At 43.3% G+C, this 15,432-nt stretch overlaps 3 protein-coding genes across 3 annotated transcripts; 2 read left to right on the plus strand and 1 right to left on the minus strand.

Annotated features, from left to right (window-relative positions):
• Nucleotides 1-61: 61 nt before the first annotated feature.
• On the plus strand, nt 62-1,264 carry LOC131263976 (peritrophin-1-like). Its single transcript, XM_058266270.1, has 3 exons — nt 62-89; nt 684-949; nt 1,022-1,264. The coding sequence occupies exons 1-3, from the start codon at nt 62-64 to the stop codon at nt 1,262-1,264; spliced, it is 537 nt and encodes a 178-aa protein (XP_058122253.1).
• Nucleotides 1,265-3,866: 2,602 nt separating this feature from the next.
• LOC131263987 (peritrophin-1-like) lies at nt 3,867-4,451 on the plus strand. The gene has a single exon (XM_058266282.1). The coding sequence runs from the start codon at nt 3,867-3,869 to the stop codon at nt 4,449-4,451; it is 585 nt and encodes a 194-aa protein (XP_058122265.1).
• A 5,722-nt stretch (nt 4,452-10,173) lies between these two features.
• Nucleotides 10,174-13,239, minus strand: LOC131263998 (mucin-2-like). The gene is made up of 3 exons (XM_058266292.1): nt 13,233-13,239; nt 12,531-13,099; nt 10,174-12,321 (listed from the first exon to the last, which is right to left on the minus strand). Exons 1-3 carry the CDS (start codon nt 13,237-13,239, stop codon nt 10,174-10,176), a joined length of 2,724 nt encoding a protein of 907 aa, XP_058122275.1.
• Nucleotides 13,240-15,432: the final 2,193 nt, after the last annotated feature.

Raw genomic sequence — 15,432 nt, forward strand, 5'->3', positions numbered from 1 at the left:
ATTTCCTTCGCCAGTGCCTTGGGTGGTCGAGGTTGAGGTTAATGAATGTATATAAGGCTGAATGACGGCGAGACTGAAACTCGCCGAAGGTAACGGCAATAGTGTATCAAGAAAAAGACGGGAAATAAAATCAGTTTACGTTATTTAATCATGTGACGGAATTGTTGGCGAAGAGATTAAGATTTCAGACTATTATCGAGTTTTATAGGGCTCGCTATCAGCAGCGATTGGGGAATTTCAAATAGAAATACTCCAAAACGGTCTGAAGGAAGTCATTAGGTGCCATCTGACCACAAAGTGCACATCTCCAAACATTCGCTAAATTCATTGGCCAACTGTTTTCATTGGGGGAACCATGAACCGAAGTATTTTCGTCTCAGTAGTCGTAGCCGTTTTTACGCGGGTAACATTAGCGCAGGGTCCCTTAAACCCTTGTGCAGGGCGTCCGGATGGAGTGTTTGTGAATGAATTTACTGAGTGCGCCGCTTTTTTCACATGCTTCCGGGGTGAGGCAATCCGAGGAACCTGCCCAGATGGGTTCGTTTTCAACGAGGAACAGCAAATTTGCGACCATCCCTGGAATGTGAAGTGCCTAATCTGTCCGGAAGAATCGGCCACCAGTCCAGAACCGACTCTTGTGCCCATTGAGGGAGAGTGTTCTTTCTACACCTTGTGTTTCCAAGGTATAGGCACGTTGCGCGAGTGCGCAGAGGGGCTTCTGTTTGATGCCGAGCAAGCTGTCTGCGATTTTGCAGATAATGTCGATTGTGAGATTGGTGTATGCCCTTCCAACCTGAACCCGACTATACCAACATTTCTGCCAAACCCGACTGACTGCTCCAGGTACTTTATTTGTATCGGTGGAGTAGCTCAAGAGGCCCAGTGTGCCCCATCGCTGCTTTTCAATCCCGAAACACGACGATGTGAGTTGGAGGAAACCGTCGAATGTGTAAGTATACTGTGTAGAGTTATGTACAGCAAGAGAATAACTAATCTTTTTGTATATTTCTAAATACGATAGATCGAAGGTTCGATTCCATCACCGACGACATGTCCGCCAACGGGACTCCACATCATCGGTAATCCCGCCAACTGTGTATCGTATTTCGTCTGCCTCAATGGGGTCCAGAGTGATGCGCCAGTAAATTGCGCACCGGGACTTATTTTCGATGTTACGGAATCGCTGTGCAATATTCCCAATGAGAATTCGCGTTGTGCTGATGGGTCCGATCCAAACCCCGTTCCAGTGCCACCGTTACCGTAAACTAGGACTGAAGTGTTTTCATCGAAAATGTTACTTTACAGAAAGAAGGATAATGATGTTTCCATCAAGGATGTTAAATTATATTTGATAAAATATTTATGTTTTGGATATAAATAAAAAAAAGCCCTACCGATTATTGAGACTATCGAAGTGCATAAACTGTACAGGATTTACTCATGTGTCTCAATCTTTGCTTTTCCACTATTTCTTACCCTTGTTTTTCGTTTTCTTTGTGGTAACAACCGTCTTTTATCAAGCTTACCCATTGATAGCTTACTATACTTGTTTCCCTTAGCGTACGTGAATAGTCAGTCAGTCCTTTCGTACAGGGGAGTGTATAGTCTCTGTCGGGATTCGAATTGACACCACCGAGAAGTAGTCCAGTGGAGTGTTGTAGTGGACTTTTTTTTGTAAGCAGAGTTGAATTATTTTGCTCAATTTGGTGAGTTGAATGAGTCGCCTAGCTCAGATAAGTGTTGCATTGACGAAAGTCTGCAACATATTGAAGAGGCTAACCGACTCAGGTGGCTCAACTCATCTCATCATCTACTGACGTGGCTTAGCAAACTCAGTTGTAGTGGTGGCTTAATAAACTGAGTTGTACTGGTGGCTTAGTTTACTCTGCTCTGCAGGTGGCTCAGCAAACTTTGTTGTGCTGATGACTCACTAAACTCAGTTGTACTCTGTGGCTCAGTAAACTCAGTTATGCTCGCTGTCTCACTTCGGTAGATAAGGCACTTGAGTAGATGAGCTTGAGCTATATGAGCAGTATAGAGAAGCCACCAGAATTGGTGAGCAGGTGAGTGGGTGAGTAACTGTGTCACCTAAGTAAATGACTCGCCCGTATATTGCACAGCTACCAAAGATGACCCAGGTAGCTCACATGCTCACTACTAAATACTAGTCCTACTAGTTGGCTGATTACGTATCCTAGGCTCGGTTGTCTTGCACACCATATCTTTACCCTTTTATTTCTATTTTAAGACATTTTATTGGGATGATGTGTCTTTTTTACGTCGTTCGTTGCATGACCTGCATTGCCGAATTGCTAATCAAATTCCTCCGCAGGTGCCTGGGTGGTCGAGCTAGAGGTTAATGAAACACATAAGGCTGAATGACAGTGGAAGGTAACGAAAATGTTGTATCAAAAGAAGAGCACAAAAATAAACTTATTTTACGGTAATTTATCATGTGGCGGAATCGGTGGCGAAGAGATTAAGATTTTGGACTTTTTAGGTCTTATGGGGCTCGCCATCAGTAGCGATGGGATATATTACAGAAATTTCAAATTTAAGTTCTCCTTAACGATCTTAAAGAGCTCATTAGGTGCCATCTGACAACAAAGTTCAGATTACTGTGTAAATAAATTTTGTCATTCTTTCGGCAAACGTTTCCCTTGTTCGAACCATGAATCGAAGTATTTTTGTCTCAGTGGTTGTAGCCGTATTTACGGGGGAAATATTAGCGCAGGGTGCTTTAAGTCCCAGCGCAGGGCGTCCGGATGGAGTGTTTGTGAATGACTTTATTGAGTGCGTCACAACATATCTGCGACCATCCTTGGAATCTGCGACCATCCCGGGGCTCACCACCTCGACGGCGTGGGTTCGAATCCCAACCGACACCGGAACCCTCCCCTGTACGAGAGGACTTACTATCCACGTACAATAGGGAAACAAGTCTCGTAAGCCCTTAACGGGCAGGAATGACCAAGAAGTCGTTACGGCAAGAAGAAGAAGAAGAAGAAGAAGATTACTGCTGATAGAGCTTGAAAACATATTATTTTTCAAATGAAAAGAAAGTATGTTAAAATATATTTAAAATAAAAGTTGCAATTTTCTGCTAGTGATTGAAGGAGGAAGACTTTATTCTGTTCAGAAAGTTTCATTGGCTCCTAATGTAGTAGATCGGTTAATGCAGCTGGCGTTCCTGTAAGGAATTTAGCTCTATGTGGGAGTGGGATTCAATTAAAAAATTGATTAAAATCGTTATGAGAAGAGTATTTGAATACATAAATGAGACTAGAGCTCCATACGCATCAAGCTAAACTCACTTGGATATGTTACTCACTAAAGAATGTCCCATTGACATGTTTAGTTTGAACACACATTGATGACACACATTGACATTGATTTAGTTTGAAATGAGTTGAAGGGATTAAGGTCCACAACTCATATGACTCAATTCACCACTCGGTTGATTGAAATTAGGTGACATTTAAAAAACATGAATCAATCGGGGATATGACTAGCCGGGTTTTTCAATCACCTGCCCGCTGTAGCAAAATAAACAACGAGTGACCCGATGCCCTTAGAATGGGCATGAAAACTGTAGTAATATGCAGCGTAAGCGTTATGTGGCCTTTTTCTAAAATTAACGAGGGAGCAGGAACATTTTCGATAAGATTAGCCACCACACAATGGTCTGGCGGAAGTAATACCGTAGGATAGAAAGTTTCCGCATCATTGCTACAAGATAATCTATCTCCCCATTTCAAAGCTAGGTGGATATGTTTGAAATTCTGAAGCGTATAAATGACACAAAGTCAACATCAGCGGAGTCAGTACGACAGCCAAGTTTGAACTAAAGAGAACTCGCATTCAAGATGAACCAAAAAGCAATAGTTTGTTCCATAATCCTTGCTGTTTTTGTTGGACACGGAACAGCGCAACGTAATCCATGCCAGGGTATGGCCGAAGGTGTATTTGTTAACGATTTTTCGAGTTGCGAAGGATACTACCTCTGCCAGAGTGAGCAACCCACGCCGGCCCAATGTCCACCGGGATTCTACTTCAACGAGGCGCAGCAACTGTGTGATTTTCCACAAAACGTGTTCTGTCACGTTTGTAACCAACAAACTGGCGTGCAGCTGTTCCCGCACCCAACGTTTTGCGAGCAGTTCATCACCTGCTCGAATGGAATCTCGTTCATAGGTGCCTGCAATCAGGGCGAACTGTTCGATGCGGAATTGCAGGCGTGCAAGAACGAGGCGCGAGTCGATTGCAGCCGTATGCGTTGCCCAGCGATCGACAACCCCAACGTAGTGGTTTTCATCCCCGGTATCCAGTCCTGCGACGAATACTTCCTGTGTCAGGGTGGTACCCCAATTCAGCGATTCTGCTCTCCTGGATTGCACTGGAATCGGCTTACCGAGCGTTGTGACTTCCCAGAGTCTGCTAATTGCCCGTGAGTATTTTTTGCTGTTGAATTTCAAATGCTATTTTATCAGTATAATTCCATTGATAAATCTACACGATTTCATGTCTAAGTTTAGTTTAAGGTACATTTGAAAATTAACGATTTGCATCTGTCACATATTAATAACTGTCATACATCTGTCATCAGTCTTGAAACCACATTACTGCAATGATGTTCAATTATTTTAAATTAATCCTGTCTAATCATTTTATAACATTGTTTAATTTTAGGCTCTGAGAGAGAAAAAATCATTCGAAGGGCAATATCATCGCTTAAATCAGCAGGAAAGTTGATGGATTTAGTTATTAATTAATCTCGAAAGTAGAGTTACAGTATTTAAAGTGCTTATGTTCTTATCGAAAATAAAAATGAGCAAACATTTATCAAGTATAACGATGTATGTTTATATTTATTGAAATCCCACCGTTCACGCCAATTATTGAAATCACTGAATTTCAAAATATTGCTTTTTTATAGATATTTTTACTTTTTTTGAATAAAAGACTATACTTTTTGCAATATTTTTTTATTGATATTAAAATAAAAAATTGCATTGCATTCATTCATCTTCATCTTGGCGTAATGAACGTCTTAGCCATGCTCACTACACTTTTTTTTACTTTGTGCAAATGGATGGTCTCGGTTGGGATTCGAACTCACACCGTCAAGTTGGTGTGCTCCAGACCTTATGGTCCGATTTTCCAACCGACTCTACAGCTCAGCTGTCGCTGACCCCCTACAGTAATACATACCTTCAAGTATTAACCAGAAAAATATGTCCATATATAAACGCATGAAACGGTTTTTAAAAACATTTGAACCTAGTGCAAAAATTGGATGCGCTATGGTTCCCAAAAATATACTGTAGTTGATCTACACAAATAGTACTTTCAATAAAAAAGTCCACGAAAATCTTAAGTGTTATTAAATATTCGATGTTTGAATTGGTATGATAGTATATGAGAGACCATGTAGATGCAAGTGATTTGTTATTCGTCTATCAACGTATACGTCCTAGAATTGATCTAGAAATATAAAATATGGGAGTATCAGATAGAGAAGGTAGCATGACAAATTGATAAATGATTGAATTGATTAAAGCAGGACATAAGAAACATGGTGTAAGAGCCGTTAAAGGCTTACTAGACTTTGTCGCTTTGAATACAGTAAGTCCCCTCGATAATTGACTCATTCTAACTGGTGGTTCTAACTAATGTCATCGCCCGGCAGTTTTTTTTGTTTATAAAGGCTTTGACTGTTTGCCCGGCAGTGGGATTCGTCTCTTATGTCGCCCGGCTTTTACGGCCCCCATAGTGTAGGATGGTGCAATATACTGCATACATGCAGGGGCTAGCAGTAGAAATCTTAAATGACAAACGCAAGTATAATAGGCTCCTGACTAGTGTTGTGTAGTGAGCAAATGAGCTACCTGAGCCGCTCTGCTCACCTCACTGAGCAGAGAGCTACCTCTCTGAAACAAAAACTGAGGTGGCTCACCAACTGAGCTTGCTCACCTACTGAGGTAGCTCACCTACTGAGGTGGCTCACCTACTGAGGTGGCTCACCTACTGAGGTGGCTCACCTACTGAGGTGGCTCACCTACTGAGGTGGCTCACCTACTGAGGTGGCTCACCTACTGAGGTGGCTCACCTACTGGTGGCTCATCAAACTCAGTTGTGCGGTGGCTCAGTAAACTCAGTTGTGCTGGTGGCTCAGCAAACTCAATTGTGCGGTGGCTCATCAAACTCAATTGTACTGGTGGCTCTTTAAACTCATTTGTACCGGTGGCTCAGTAAACACAGTATGTTTTATGTCCATGAACCGACAATTGAGTAACATTGTAAAACTGATAAGTTAGATGGTCAAACATGTTCGTTTAATGCGGTTGGTAACACGTTAACCGCCATGTCAGTCCCTGGGGACTGACCGTTTCCGTTGGGTGAAGTTTTCGTTCACGCCACGTAGGTCCCTTGGGACTGACAAATCTATAAGTCGTGGCGGTCGATCAGTGTCGGTCCGCCAGTGTCGGTCCGCCAGTGTCGGTCCGCCAGTGTCGGTCCGCCAGTGTCGGTCTTAGGCAAAGTTGAAGGGTAAGACTTTCCCCTTCGTGTCCTCCTTCTTGTCTCTCCTTAGTTTTTGCAGGCCGTTTGCTCTGAGCGAGGCGCGGATATCGCGGCGCGTTTGGGTTATGTTTCTTTTATTTTTATTCTCTTTGTCGCACTTGTACGGATTGCATGCGCGTATGTGTGATTGTGCATGGGTCTATTGGACCCGTTAGTTTTTTTGGGTTATGTTTTTTTTTGTTTTTATTCTCTTCGTCGCACTGGTACGCATTGCGTGCGCGTATGTGTGATTGTTTACGGGTTTATTGGAACGTTTGTACCAGCTTTGTTTCTATAAACTGCGGTTACTTTTTCGTCTCGTTTGCGTTTGAAGCTTATTCGTGTTATTGCTATTTTTTAATATATTTGTGCAGCAGAAGCATGTAGCGGAAAGCATGACAGTAAAAATAAGGATGTTTTATATTAATGATTTGGCTCTAATTAACGTCGCTACACATCTGTACGGATTTTTACGAAAAATAATCAATAAGGTCCGAGGCATGTAAAATTACACTGGGCCCAAAGTTAATCCGGACGCTCAAAAATGAACATCCGTCCGATTTCGTTTCCGTTTGTAGGTGTAGGGAAATTCTTTACTTAATCGAATTTCAATTCGTCAGGAAAAACACCTTTATCTGTTATCTTATGCCCTAAATTAGTTACGACTGATTTGAAAAATTTACATTTACTGGGGTTAAGTTTAAGATTATATTTTCTTAATCTACAAAATACTAGGTTACTGATATGATGCTGTGCACTGCATCCAATAACAATTATATCGTCTATATATACAAATACGAGTTCAGGTGTCAACCCGGCCATGGGTATTGCCATCATTCTTTGGAAGCTTTTTAGGCTAATGTTTCGTCCAAATGGCATTCTTGTGAATTGGTAATAGCCTGAAGGAGTTGAGAACGCTGTATATCTTCGCGAGTCTTTGTCGAGAGAGATCTGATGGAAGCCTGACATAAAGTCTAAAATACTGAAGTACTTGGCTCTTCCTAATTGATCTAAAATTCTGTTAAGCCTTCATAATGGAAATTTGTCAGTCACGATTTTCTTGTTTAACTGTCGAAAATCTACAACTTATTTCAATTTTTTGTTTCCTTCATCTGATTTCTTCGGTACCTTAAGAATTGGTGAGTTGTATACTGAGACAGAATGTTCTACAATGTTGTCTTTCAGCATTTTTTCGACTTGCTTGTTGATTTGATCTGCTTGTGAATGGAATTGTTTGTAATTCGGAATGTAGGTTTTTTCTCCTTCAATTGAATTTGTTGTGTAAAAGTTGTTGTTTTTGATTGGATCAGATTAGCAGCACAAAAAAAGAGCAGTTCTTCGGAGATTTTGCGATACTTTTTGAAGTTTTATACTATTTAATGATGTCTAAAACTGATAGTTTGCTAATGTAAGGCTAATTCCATATGTTTGAAAACTTTTTCCATGATAGTTATGATAGATTCGTTATGATAGATAAATGATGATTTTTCGTTCCAGCAAAGTTGTGTGACGCATATTTCAACGAAAACTTCAATAATCGAAATCGAATCATCCGGAAGCTTCTAACGATGCGCAAGAGTTGTCTGAATCGATGATAACAAATATCATGTATCGAACCTTACTTACATACCACTTTAGCTAACAAAAATACGATGAAATCAAACTATCCGACTTTACGTTTGGCCGTCAACATTCTGACCTTTTCCACTCTATTGTTTATAGTGCCGCTTTTGGAGGATTTTTTAAACCTTTTTTTGCACGTACTTCGTAGCAAGGTGCACCAAGAAGATGTAATGAACAAACATCATTATTATCAGTTCTAAGTACTCTAAAATCGAGCACAAAGTCGGACGCATGCTCATTTTTGAGCGTCCGGATTAACTTTGGGCCCAGTGTAATTTTACATGCCTCGGACCTTATTGATTATTTTTCGTAAAAATCCGTACAGATGTGTAGCGACGTTAATTAGAGCCAAATCATTAATATAAAACATCCTTATTTTTACTGTCATGCTTTCCGCTACATGCTTCTGCTGCACAAATATATTAAAAAATAGCAATAACACGAATAAGCTTCAAACGCAAACGAGACGAAAAAGTAACCGCAGTTTATAGAAACAAAGCTGGTACAAACGTTCCAATAAACCCGTAAACAATCACACATACGCGCACGCAATGCGTACCAGTGCGACGAAGAGAATAAAAACAAAAAAAAACATAACCCAAAAAAACTAACGGGTCCAATAGACCCATGCACAATCACACATACGCGCATGCAATCCGTACAAGTGCGACAAAGAGAATAAAAATAAAAGAAACATAACCCAAACGCGCCGCGATATCCGCGCCTCGCTCAGAGCAAACGGCCTGCAAAAACTAAGGAGAGACAAGAAGGAGGACACGAAGGGGAAAGTCTTACCCTTCAACTTTGCCTAAGACCGACACTGGCGGACCGACACTGGCGGACCGACACTGATCGACCGCCACGACTTATAGATTTGTCAGTCCCAAGGGACCTACGTGGCGTGAACGAAAACTTCACCCAACGGAAACGGTCAGTCCCCAGGGACTGACATGGCGGTTAACGTGTTACCAACCGCATTAAACGAACATGTTTGACCATCTAACTTATCAGTTTTACAATGTTACTCAATTGTCGGTTCATGGACATAAAACATACTGTGTTTACTGAGCCACCGGTACAAATGAGTTTAAAGAGCCACCAGTACAATTGAGTTTGATGAGCCACCGCACAATTGAGTTTGCTGAGCCACCAGCACAACTGAGTTTACTGAGCCACCGCACAACTGAGTTTGATGAGCCACCAGTAGGTGAGCCACCTCAGTAGGTGAGCCACCTCAGTAGGTGAGCCACCTCAGTAGGTGAGCCACCTCAGTAGGTGAGCCACCTCAGTAGGTGAGCAAGCTCAGTAGGTGAGCCACCTCAGTAACAACAGCTCAGCTCAGTAACAAGCTGAGCAGCTGAGCTAGGTGGCTCGCTCTGCTCATCTAATTGAGCGAGCAGGCTCTACTCTGCTCAATGAAAAGAGCTACTTGACACAACACTACTCCTGACGATCTGCTTGCAGTTTATCCGGATTGGAGGTTATTGTGATTTTTTTAGCTTTTTTTCGTCACACTTTTCGCTTAGTGGTTTGGGTAATTAAGAAAATCAACGCGTACTGGAAAAATGGATGATCAAATATGCCGACTACAGACATACACCCTTGTAGCCAACGATTAAAATGTACCTTTAGCTAGAAAGACAGCTCATATGTTTTTTTTATTAACTTTAAGAAGAGATGTTTTTTAAGAAAGGTGAATATTGACATGAGATCGATTCATCAGCTCTGAAGAACTCTCTCGGTTTCTTAGATTTGAATCCCAACTGAGAACCAAGAAACAGTAGTAAGTATACAAATGTAGAAAAAAGAATTAGAATTTTAGAAAACCATTTAACTTTCCTGTGAAGTTAGTATATTTGAAACATTGGTTTATTTTTTCGTTTGAAACAGAAAACTGAGAAATGTCGGATGGTTTTGGAATCGGTGGCATTTATTGTGACATCCCTTTTACATTTTAATAATAAACGCAACGTGCATGCTCCTTCATGCCTATCCAAGTGAAGGACAGTTCACGTTGAACGGATGGTCGCAGAACTCACGCTCCTGGTTCCAGAATAAGTTTGGAGGGCAGGTCATGACGTGCAGCGTACCCCAAACACATCGATAGAAACGTGTGCAGTCGGGATGGGGATAGTAGAACAGTTCGCCCGGAGGACAGGTTGGTGGGTTGCCAGTGGGTGGTGGAGGAGGGGTAGGGACTGGTGGAGGAATGGTTGGGGGAGGAACGGTTGGGGGAGGAAGTGTTGGAGGAGGCTGTGTCGGTGGCGGGAGGGTAGGAGCGGGAGTTGGAACTGTGGGAGCTGGTGTGGGTGCAGTAGGGACTTCGGATGTTGGTGTAGGAGCGGTAGGTACCTCACCTGGTGGAGCGGGCGTTGGGCCGGGAAGAGTTGGTGCGGTGGGGATTTCAGGTGCGGGAGTGACTGGCCCGGCAGTGGGAGCCGTTGGAGCTTCGTCCTCAGTCACTGGAGGAGTAGGTGCAGTAGGTAGCGGCGGAGTAGGAATGGTGGGTGGCGCTGGAGTCGGAGGAGTCGGTGGCGCAGGTGCATCGCCTGGTCCAGCCGTGGGAGGTGTGGCAATGTTTTCTACACAAATGGAATTTTCCGGTCGATCGCACAGCGCGGATTCTATATCGAACACTAAATTCGGTCCACACTGTTGCTCGAAGGCCATTTCGTCGACGCAAAGATAGAATCTAGTGCAATCAGTAGGATGGGGTACATTTTTTATCCCAACGTTACCCAAACATCCTTGTAGTGGATTTATGCTTGGAGGTGGCGTAGGAGGCTTCGGTACATCCTCCGGATTGATTGGATCTAGGATGCAGGTGGAAGTCCCAGTTGGCCCACAGGTAGCCTTAAAGATGTCAAACACCTGGCCTGCACCGCATGTTTGTTCAAAAGGTGTCGTGTCCATGCACATGTAGTATCGTGTGCAGTCCTGAGGATGCGGTAAATAATTCACTCCAGTGTTCGATGCACACGGATTGGGAGCCGATGGAGCTGGCGTAGGAACAGTGGGAGCTGGCGTTGGGATAGTTGGAACTGGCGTAGGAATAGTGGGTACAGGCGCTGGCACAGGGGGAGTTGGGTCAGTTGGATGTTGATCAAGAATGCAGGTAGATGTCTGGGTTGAGCCACAGGTAGCTGTATTGACATCGAACACTTGTCCCGATGGGCATGTTTGCTCAAAGGATTGTGTGTCCATACACATGTAGTAGCGACCACAGTCCTGCAAGTGGGGTTTGTAGCTAATACCGACATTGTCGGCACATGGGCTAACATCTACAATACAGGTTGCACCTTGCCGTACACGACAGTTTTCAGTGTTGATATCAAACGCTTGACCTGCTGGACACCTTTGTTCGAATGGTTGAGTATCCATGCACATGAAGTATCGAGAACAGTCGGTTGGGTGTGGTTTGTAGCTCACTCCGTTATTGCTACGACAGGGATTATTTGGATTGACGGGGGTGGGTGCTGGTGATGGTGATGGTTGGGGAGGCGGTGGGGGTGGTGGTGGGGGTGATGGTGCTGCAGGCGCATCTATGTCTCGAATGCAAGTTGAGTGCATGACCGGGCCACAGCTCCTTGAGTAGATGTCAAAGATCTGATTACCGGGGCAGGTGACCTCCCTAAATTGCGTATTGATGCACATGAAATACCGTTGACAGTTGCTTGGATCGGGTACATTGTTAACCCCGACGTTATCTGCACAAGGATTAGCAAATGGCTTCAGATCTGGCAGTGTGGGTGGCCCGTTAGAGCATAGTGCTTCTGCCGACGGTACGCAACGGCGCTTGAAGCTGTCGTACAACTCGTGTGAAGGACATTCGATTTCGTACGCTTCACCATAGATACACAACAGATACTTGGAGCAACTGTTCGGATAGGCGACGGTACTGATGCCAACGGTCGTAGCTGCACACAGGAACTTGGTGTCGAGCAGACATTTGGCCTGCGCGGTATCCATGCAGAGCCTGGCTAAGCTGTCGAAGGACTTACCGGGAGCGCAGGACATTTCGTAGGGAACCGAATTAATACACATTATGTAGTCAGTGCAGCTATTCGGTAGCGGCTCGAAGGTCATGCCTCGATTGCTCTGGCACTGATACGTATTCGAGGTCCCTAGTTGGGCGGGCTGGGAAATTGCAAGGAATGTTAAAGGTTAGGACGAGGGCAGAAAGATGATCTAGTATCTAGTGTAGGATAAGACTGAAAAATGGTTGAAATATGTACAAATGGCGAATTTTATATGGTGCTTGTTGTGCGATCTATATACAATGGATTTTTATTCAGATATATTTTACACTTTTACAAGAGACTCCTGATAGTTCACACTACACTTACTGTTGCTGGACAGACAACGTTGGCCTCCAGATCGCAAACTTGAAGAGTCGGATTGAACCGCGTTCCTGGGGGACAATTTTGCTCAACCCCTTGTCCACCAATGCAGATATAGTACACCTGACAGTCATTTGGATCCGGTTTAATGACGGGGTTTTGCGGGTCGTCCACAGCTGGACAATCCAGGGCCACGCAACCAACAACCGATGCGATGTTACACTGGCCTGCGACGGTATCAAACTGCGTACCCGGTGGACATTCGCGCGGGAACTGCGTTCCCTCTATGCACTGTATAAATTGTGTGCAGGAGCCTGTTACTGGGAGATTATGGATACCGGTCGGGGGACAGTTGACGCACGCGTTCCGATCACCAAAGTCACACATCTGTGTTGCTTGGACGAAAATGAAAGGTTCCGGGCACTCTTGCGGGAAAGCCTGTTCATTGACACATGTGTAATACCTCCAGCAGTCCGTTTCATGGGCCACAAAAGTGTACTGGGGCTGACCAACGCATGCAGTGCTGGTTGTCTGGGCGCTTGCGCATCCCAACAGGAATAGCGCCACTGCTAGTCCTGCAGAAGACACGTTAAAACGTGCAAAAAGAAGAGAAACACTTCAATAATGGCCGACTGCAAGCTTTTTATCAGTAACACTACACCAATCGGGAGTGCTGCCACAGTACGGGGACATCTTGCGAAAACTCACTTATCATGATACACGGCACTTGTCCCGTCTCGGTTGTTTTTTTCGCAACTTCCTATTTAATTAATGGAGGTGGCGTCAAGCCTCGAAATTTCCTTATCACAACGTTGCCACTGGTTCCTAGAGAATACAGCCCCGAAACCGATCGGCTACGCCTTATATAGACGGTCACGCTCGGTTCGTAGTGGTCAATTTTTATGGCAAAAGATATCAACGTACAAGGATAAAAAGGTTCACGTTAGATAAAACAGTACTGTGAAAATATGTTTCTTATCTAAGGCTGTAGGTTTCCCGTCCGCTGTGTGGCGATGTTAAGGCGACGTCTCGTGATTTAAGCTGAACTTTAGTTGTTTTTTGTTTTAGTTGTACCATTATCAGTCCATCACGATGACAGCCCCCCCAGTCGGACAAAAACAGTGTGCCGTTTTTAGAATTCTCTTCCGAGACGGGGTTAAACGATCTTAAGAACGTACGACAAGAAAAATCAGCGACTCGAATAATTGATAGCATCAATTGGTCATATAACTTACCTAGCGTCATATACCACGCTACTAGCATGTACGAATGAAGTGAAATAGACATGCCAAATAAGGGTGCTATTCGCAGTTGTCCGATGTGAATACATAGATTGATGGGCAAGGTAGAAACATTGTTTTTATTTTTGCAAAATCATTCAAGTTAATAGTTTAACCATCGCCTTAAAAAGAATCTAGAAATTTTTTTTTAGATCATTTTTTCTTTATTTTACGGAATAAGACAGTTGTGAATCGATAAGCTTACCGCAAAAATTGCAACTAATAGCGACCAGCATTGTTGATAGACTTGAAATCATACTCATTGAGAAAAAACTCACTGCCTTAGAGAACCATACATATAGGAGATATCACAATTAAATTCCTCGACGATTACGCAGCAAAGATAAGAGGGAAGCCCCGTTTAGCTAAACGATGGTACAAAGGTATCGGTTCAGCGGTTATCTTTGCTAACCGACCGTTTTTTGTCTTGTCAGGAAGTGTAGTTAGAAAGAACCATATCGTCGATGTTTTCCTCGATTCATCAACCGGTTGGCAGCCATATTTCGATGTAAATTTATAGATATATATAAAGTAAACGGAAAATGATACGATAGTGTGTTTGCAGATTTGAAACCTTGAACAGGAGCAATTCTCCTCGGAAGCTCCAGCAAGCTATAAAAGCGCAACAAACCATAATAACATACAGTATGAAGGGTAAGTAATTGCTACGATTGGTTTTGTTAGTAGAAGTTTAATAGTCTTAAATTTTAATTCTCTTTTGTTCCGCAAAGGATATCTGAGTTTCGTGTTCTTTGTCTGGTTGGTTTACCAAGGCTCGAGTAATCCAATTCAGGGTAGAAACGAGCCACCGTGTGAACCAGGAGATGAATTTTTTTCCGCTGGTCCAGAGTGTTTTAACTTCTACTTGTGTCGTGAAGGTATCGTCACACTCTTCGACTGCCCGGGCGGATCGTTGTGGAATGATCAGACTTCCCGTTGTGATTTGGCGGAAAATGTCATTTGTCCGGTATAACTGATAGCAAAGATACGCTGAGGTACAGCCAAGTCGTTTGTGATAATTTATTTTCTTGCTTCTTAGGGCGCAGAACCACCCGCCACCGAAACTCCGGTGACTACTCCTAGCTCCACAACGCCAGAGCCTACACTAAGTCCTACGATGGGACCTCCGATAGTCACACACATGCCCGACACGGAGGGAGCCTTACCAATTCTATTTCCGGAATCAGAATGTCCGCCGGACATTCGTGCGCTCCAGATTCATCCGACAGATTGTCGACTGTTCTACTATTGCCTGTATGGAGTACGCTATCTGCAGACTTGTCCGTTTCTCGAGACATTCAACTTCTATGTGGGACATTGCGTGGATGAAACAGAAAAGTTGTGTCTTGGTGAAATATAATAGAAAAGTATGGCCACTTGGTTAACGGTAGATGAGGGTAACTTTTGCGAAGGCGTTTTATAAGTCATAATAAAAACGATTTCCAAGTTATTTATTGATTTCTGTGATATTTTTAAACATGGCTAGAGCGTCGAAAATTTATTACCACTTAAAGCTAACGCTATTAACATGTCCCTAAAACGCATTCACCTTCAGTTGGGTCGAAAATTTTAAACATTTGACACACCTGTACCCAGGATATGCCCTCCAGGCAAAAGATATACTTTTG

This window comes from Anopheles coustani, chromosome 3 (genome assembly GCF_943734705.1).
Source record: "Anopheles coustani chromosome 3, idAnoCousDA_361_x.2, whole genome shotgun sequence".
Classification (NCBI taxonomy): Eukaryota; Metazoa; Arthropoda; class Insecta; order Diptera; family Culicidae; genus Anopheles; species Anopheles coustani.

What these genes read in the sequence shown, in the direction of transcription:
- LOC131263976 (XM_058266270.1), top strand. Translation starts at nt 62, where the DNA reads ATGACGGCGAGACTGAAACTCGCCGAAG. An exon ending in GAGACTGAAACTCGCCGAAG is followed by an intron (nt 90 to 683) that starts GTAACGGCAATA and finishes TGTGTTTCCAAG; the next exon opens with GTATAGGCACGTTGCGCGAG. An exon ending in TGGAGGAAACCGTCGAATGT is followed by an intron (nt 950 to 1,021) that starts GTAAGTATACTG and finishes TAAATACGATAG; the next exon opens with ATCGAAGGTTCGATTCCATC.
- LOC131263987 (XM_058266282.1), top strand. Translation starts at nt 3,867, where the DNA reads ATGAACCAAAAAGCAATAGTTTGTTCCATAATCCTTGCTGTTTTTGTT.
- LOC131263998 (XM_058266292.1), bottom strand. An exon ending in ACGTTGTCTGTCCAGCAACA is followed by an intron (nt 12,322 to 12,530) that starts GTAAGTGTAGTG and finishes GCAATTTCCCAG; the next exon opens with CCCGCCCAACTAGGGACCTC.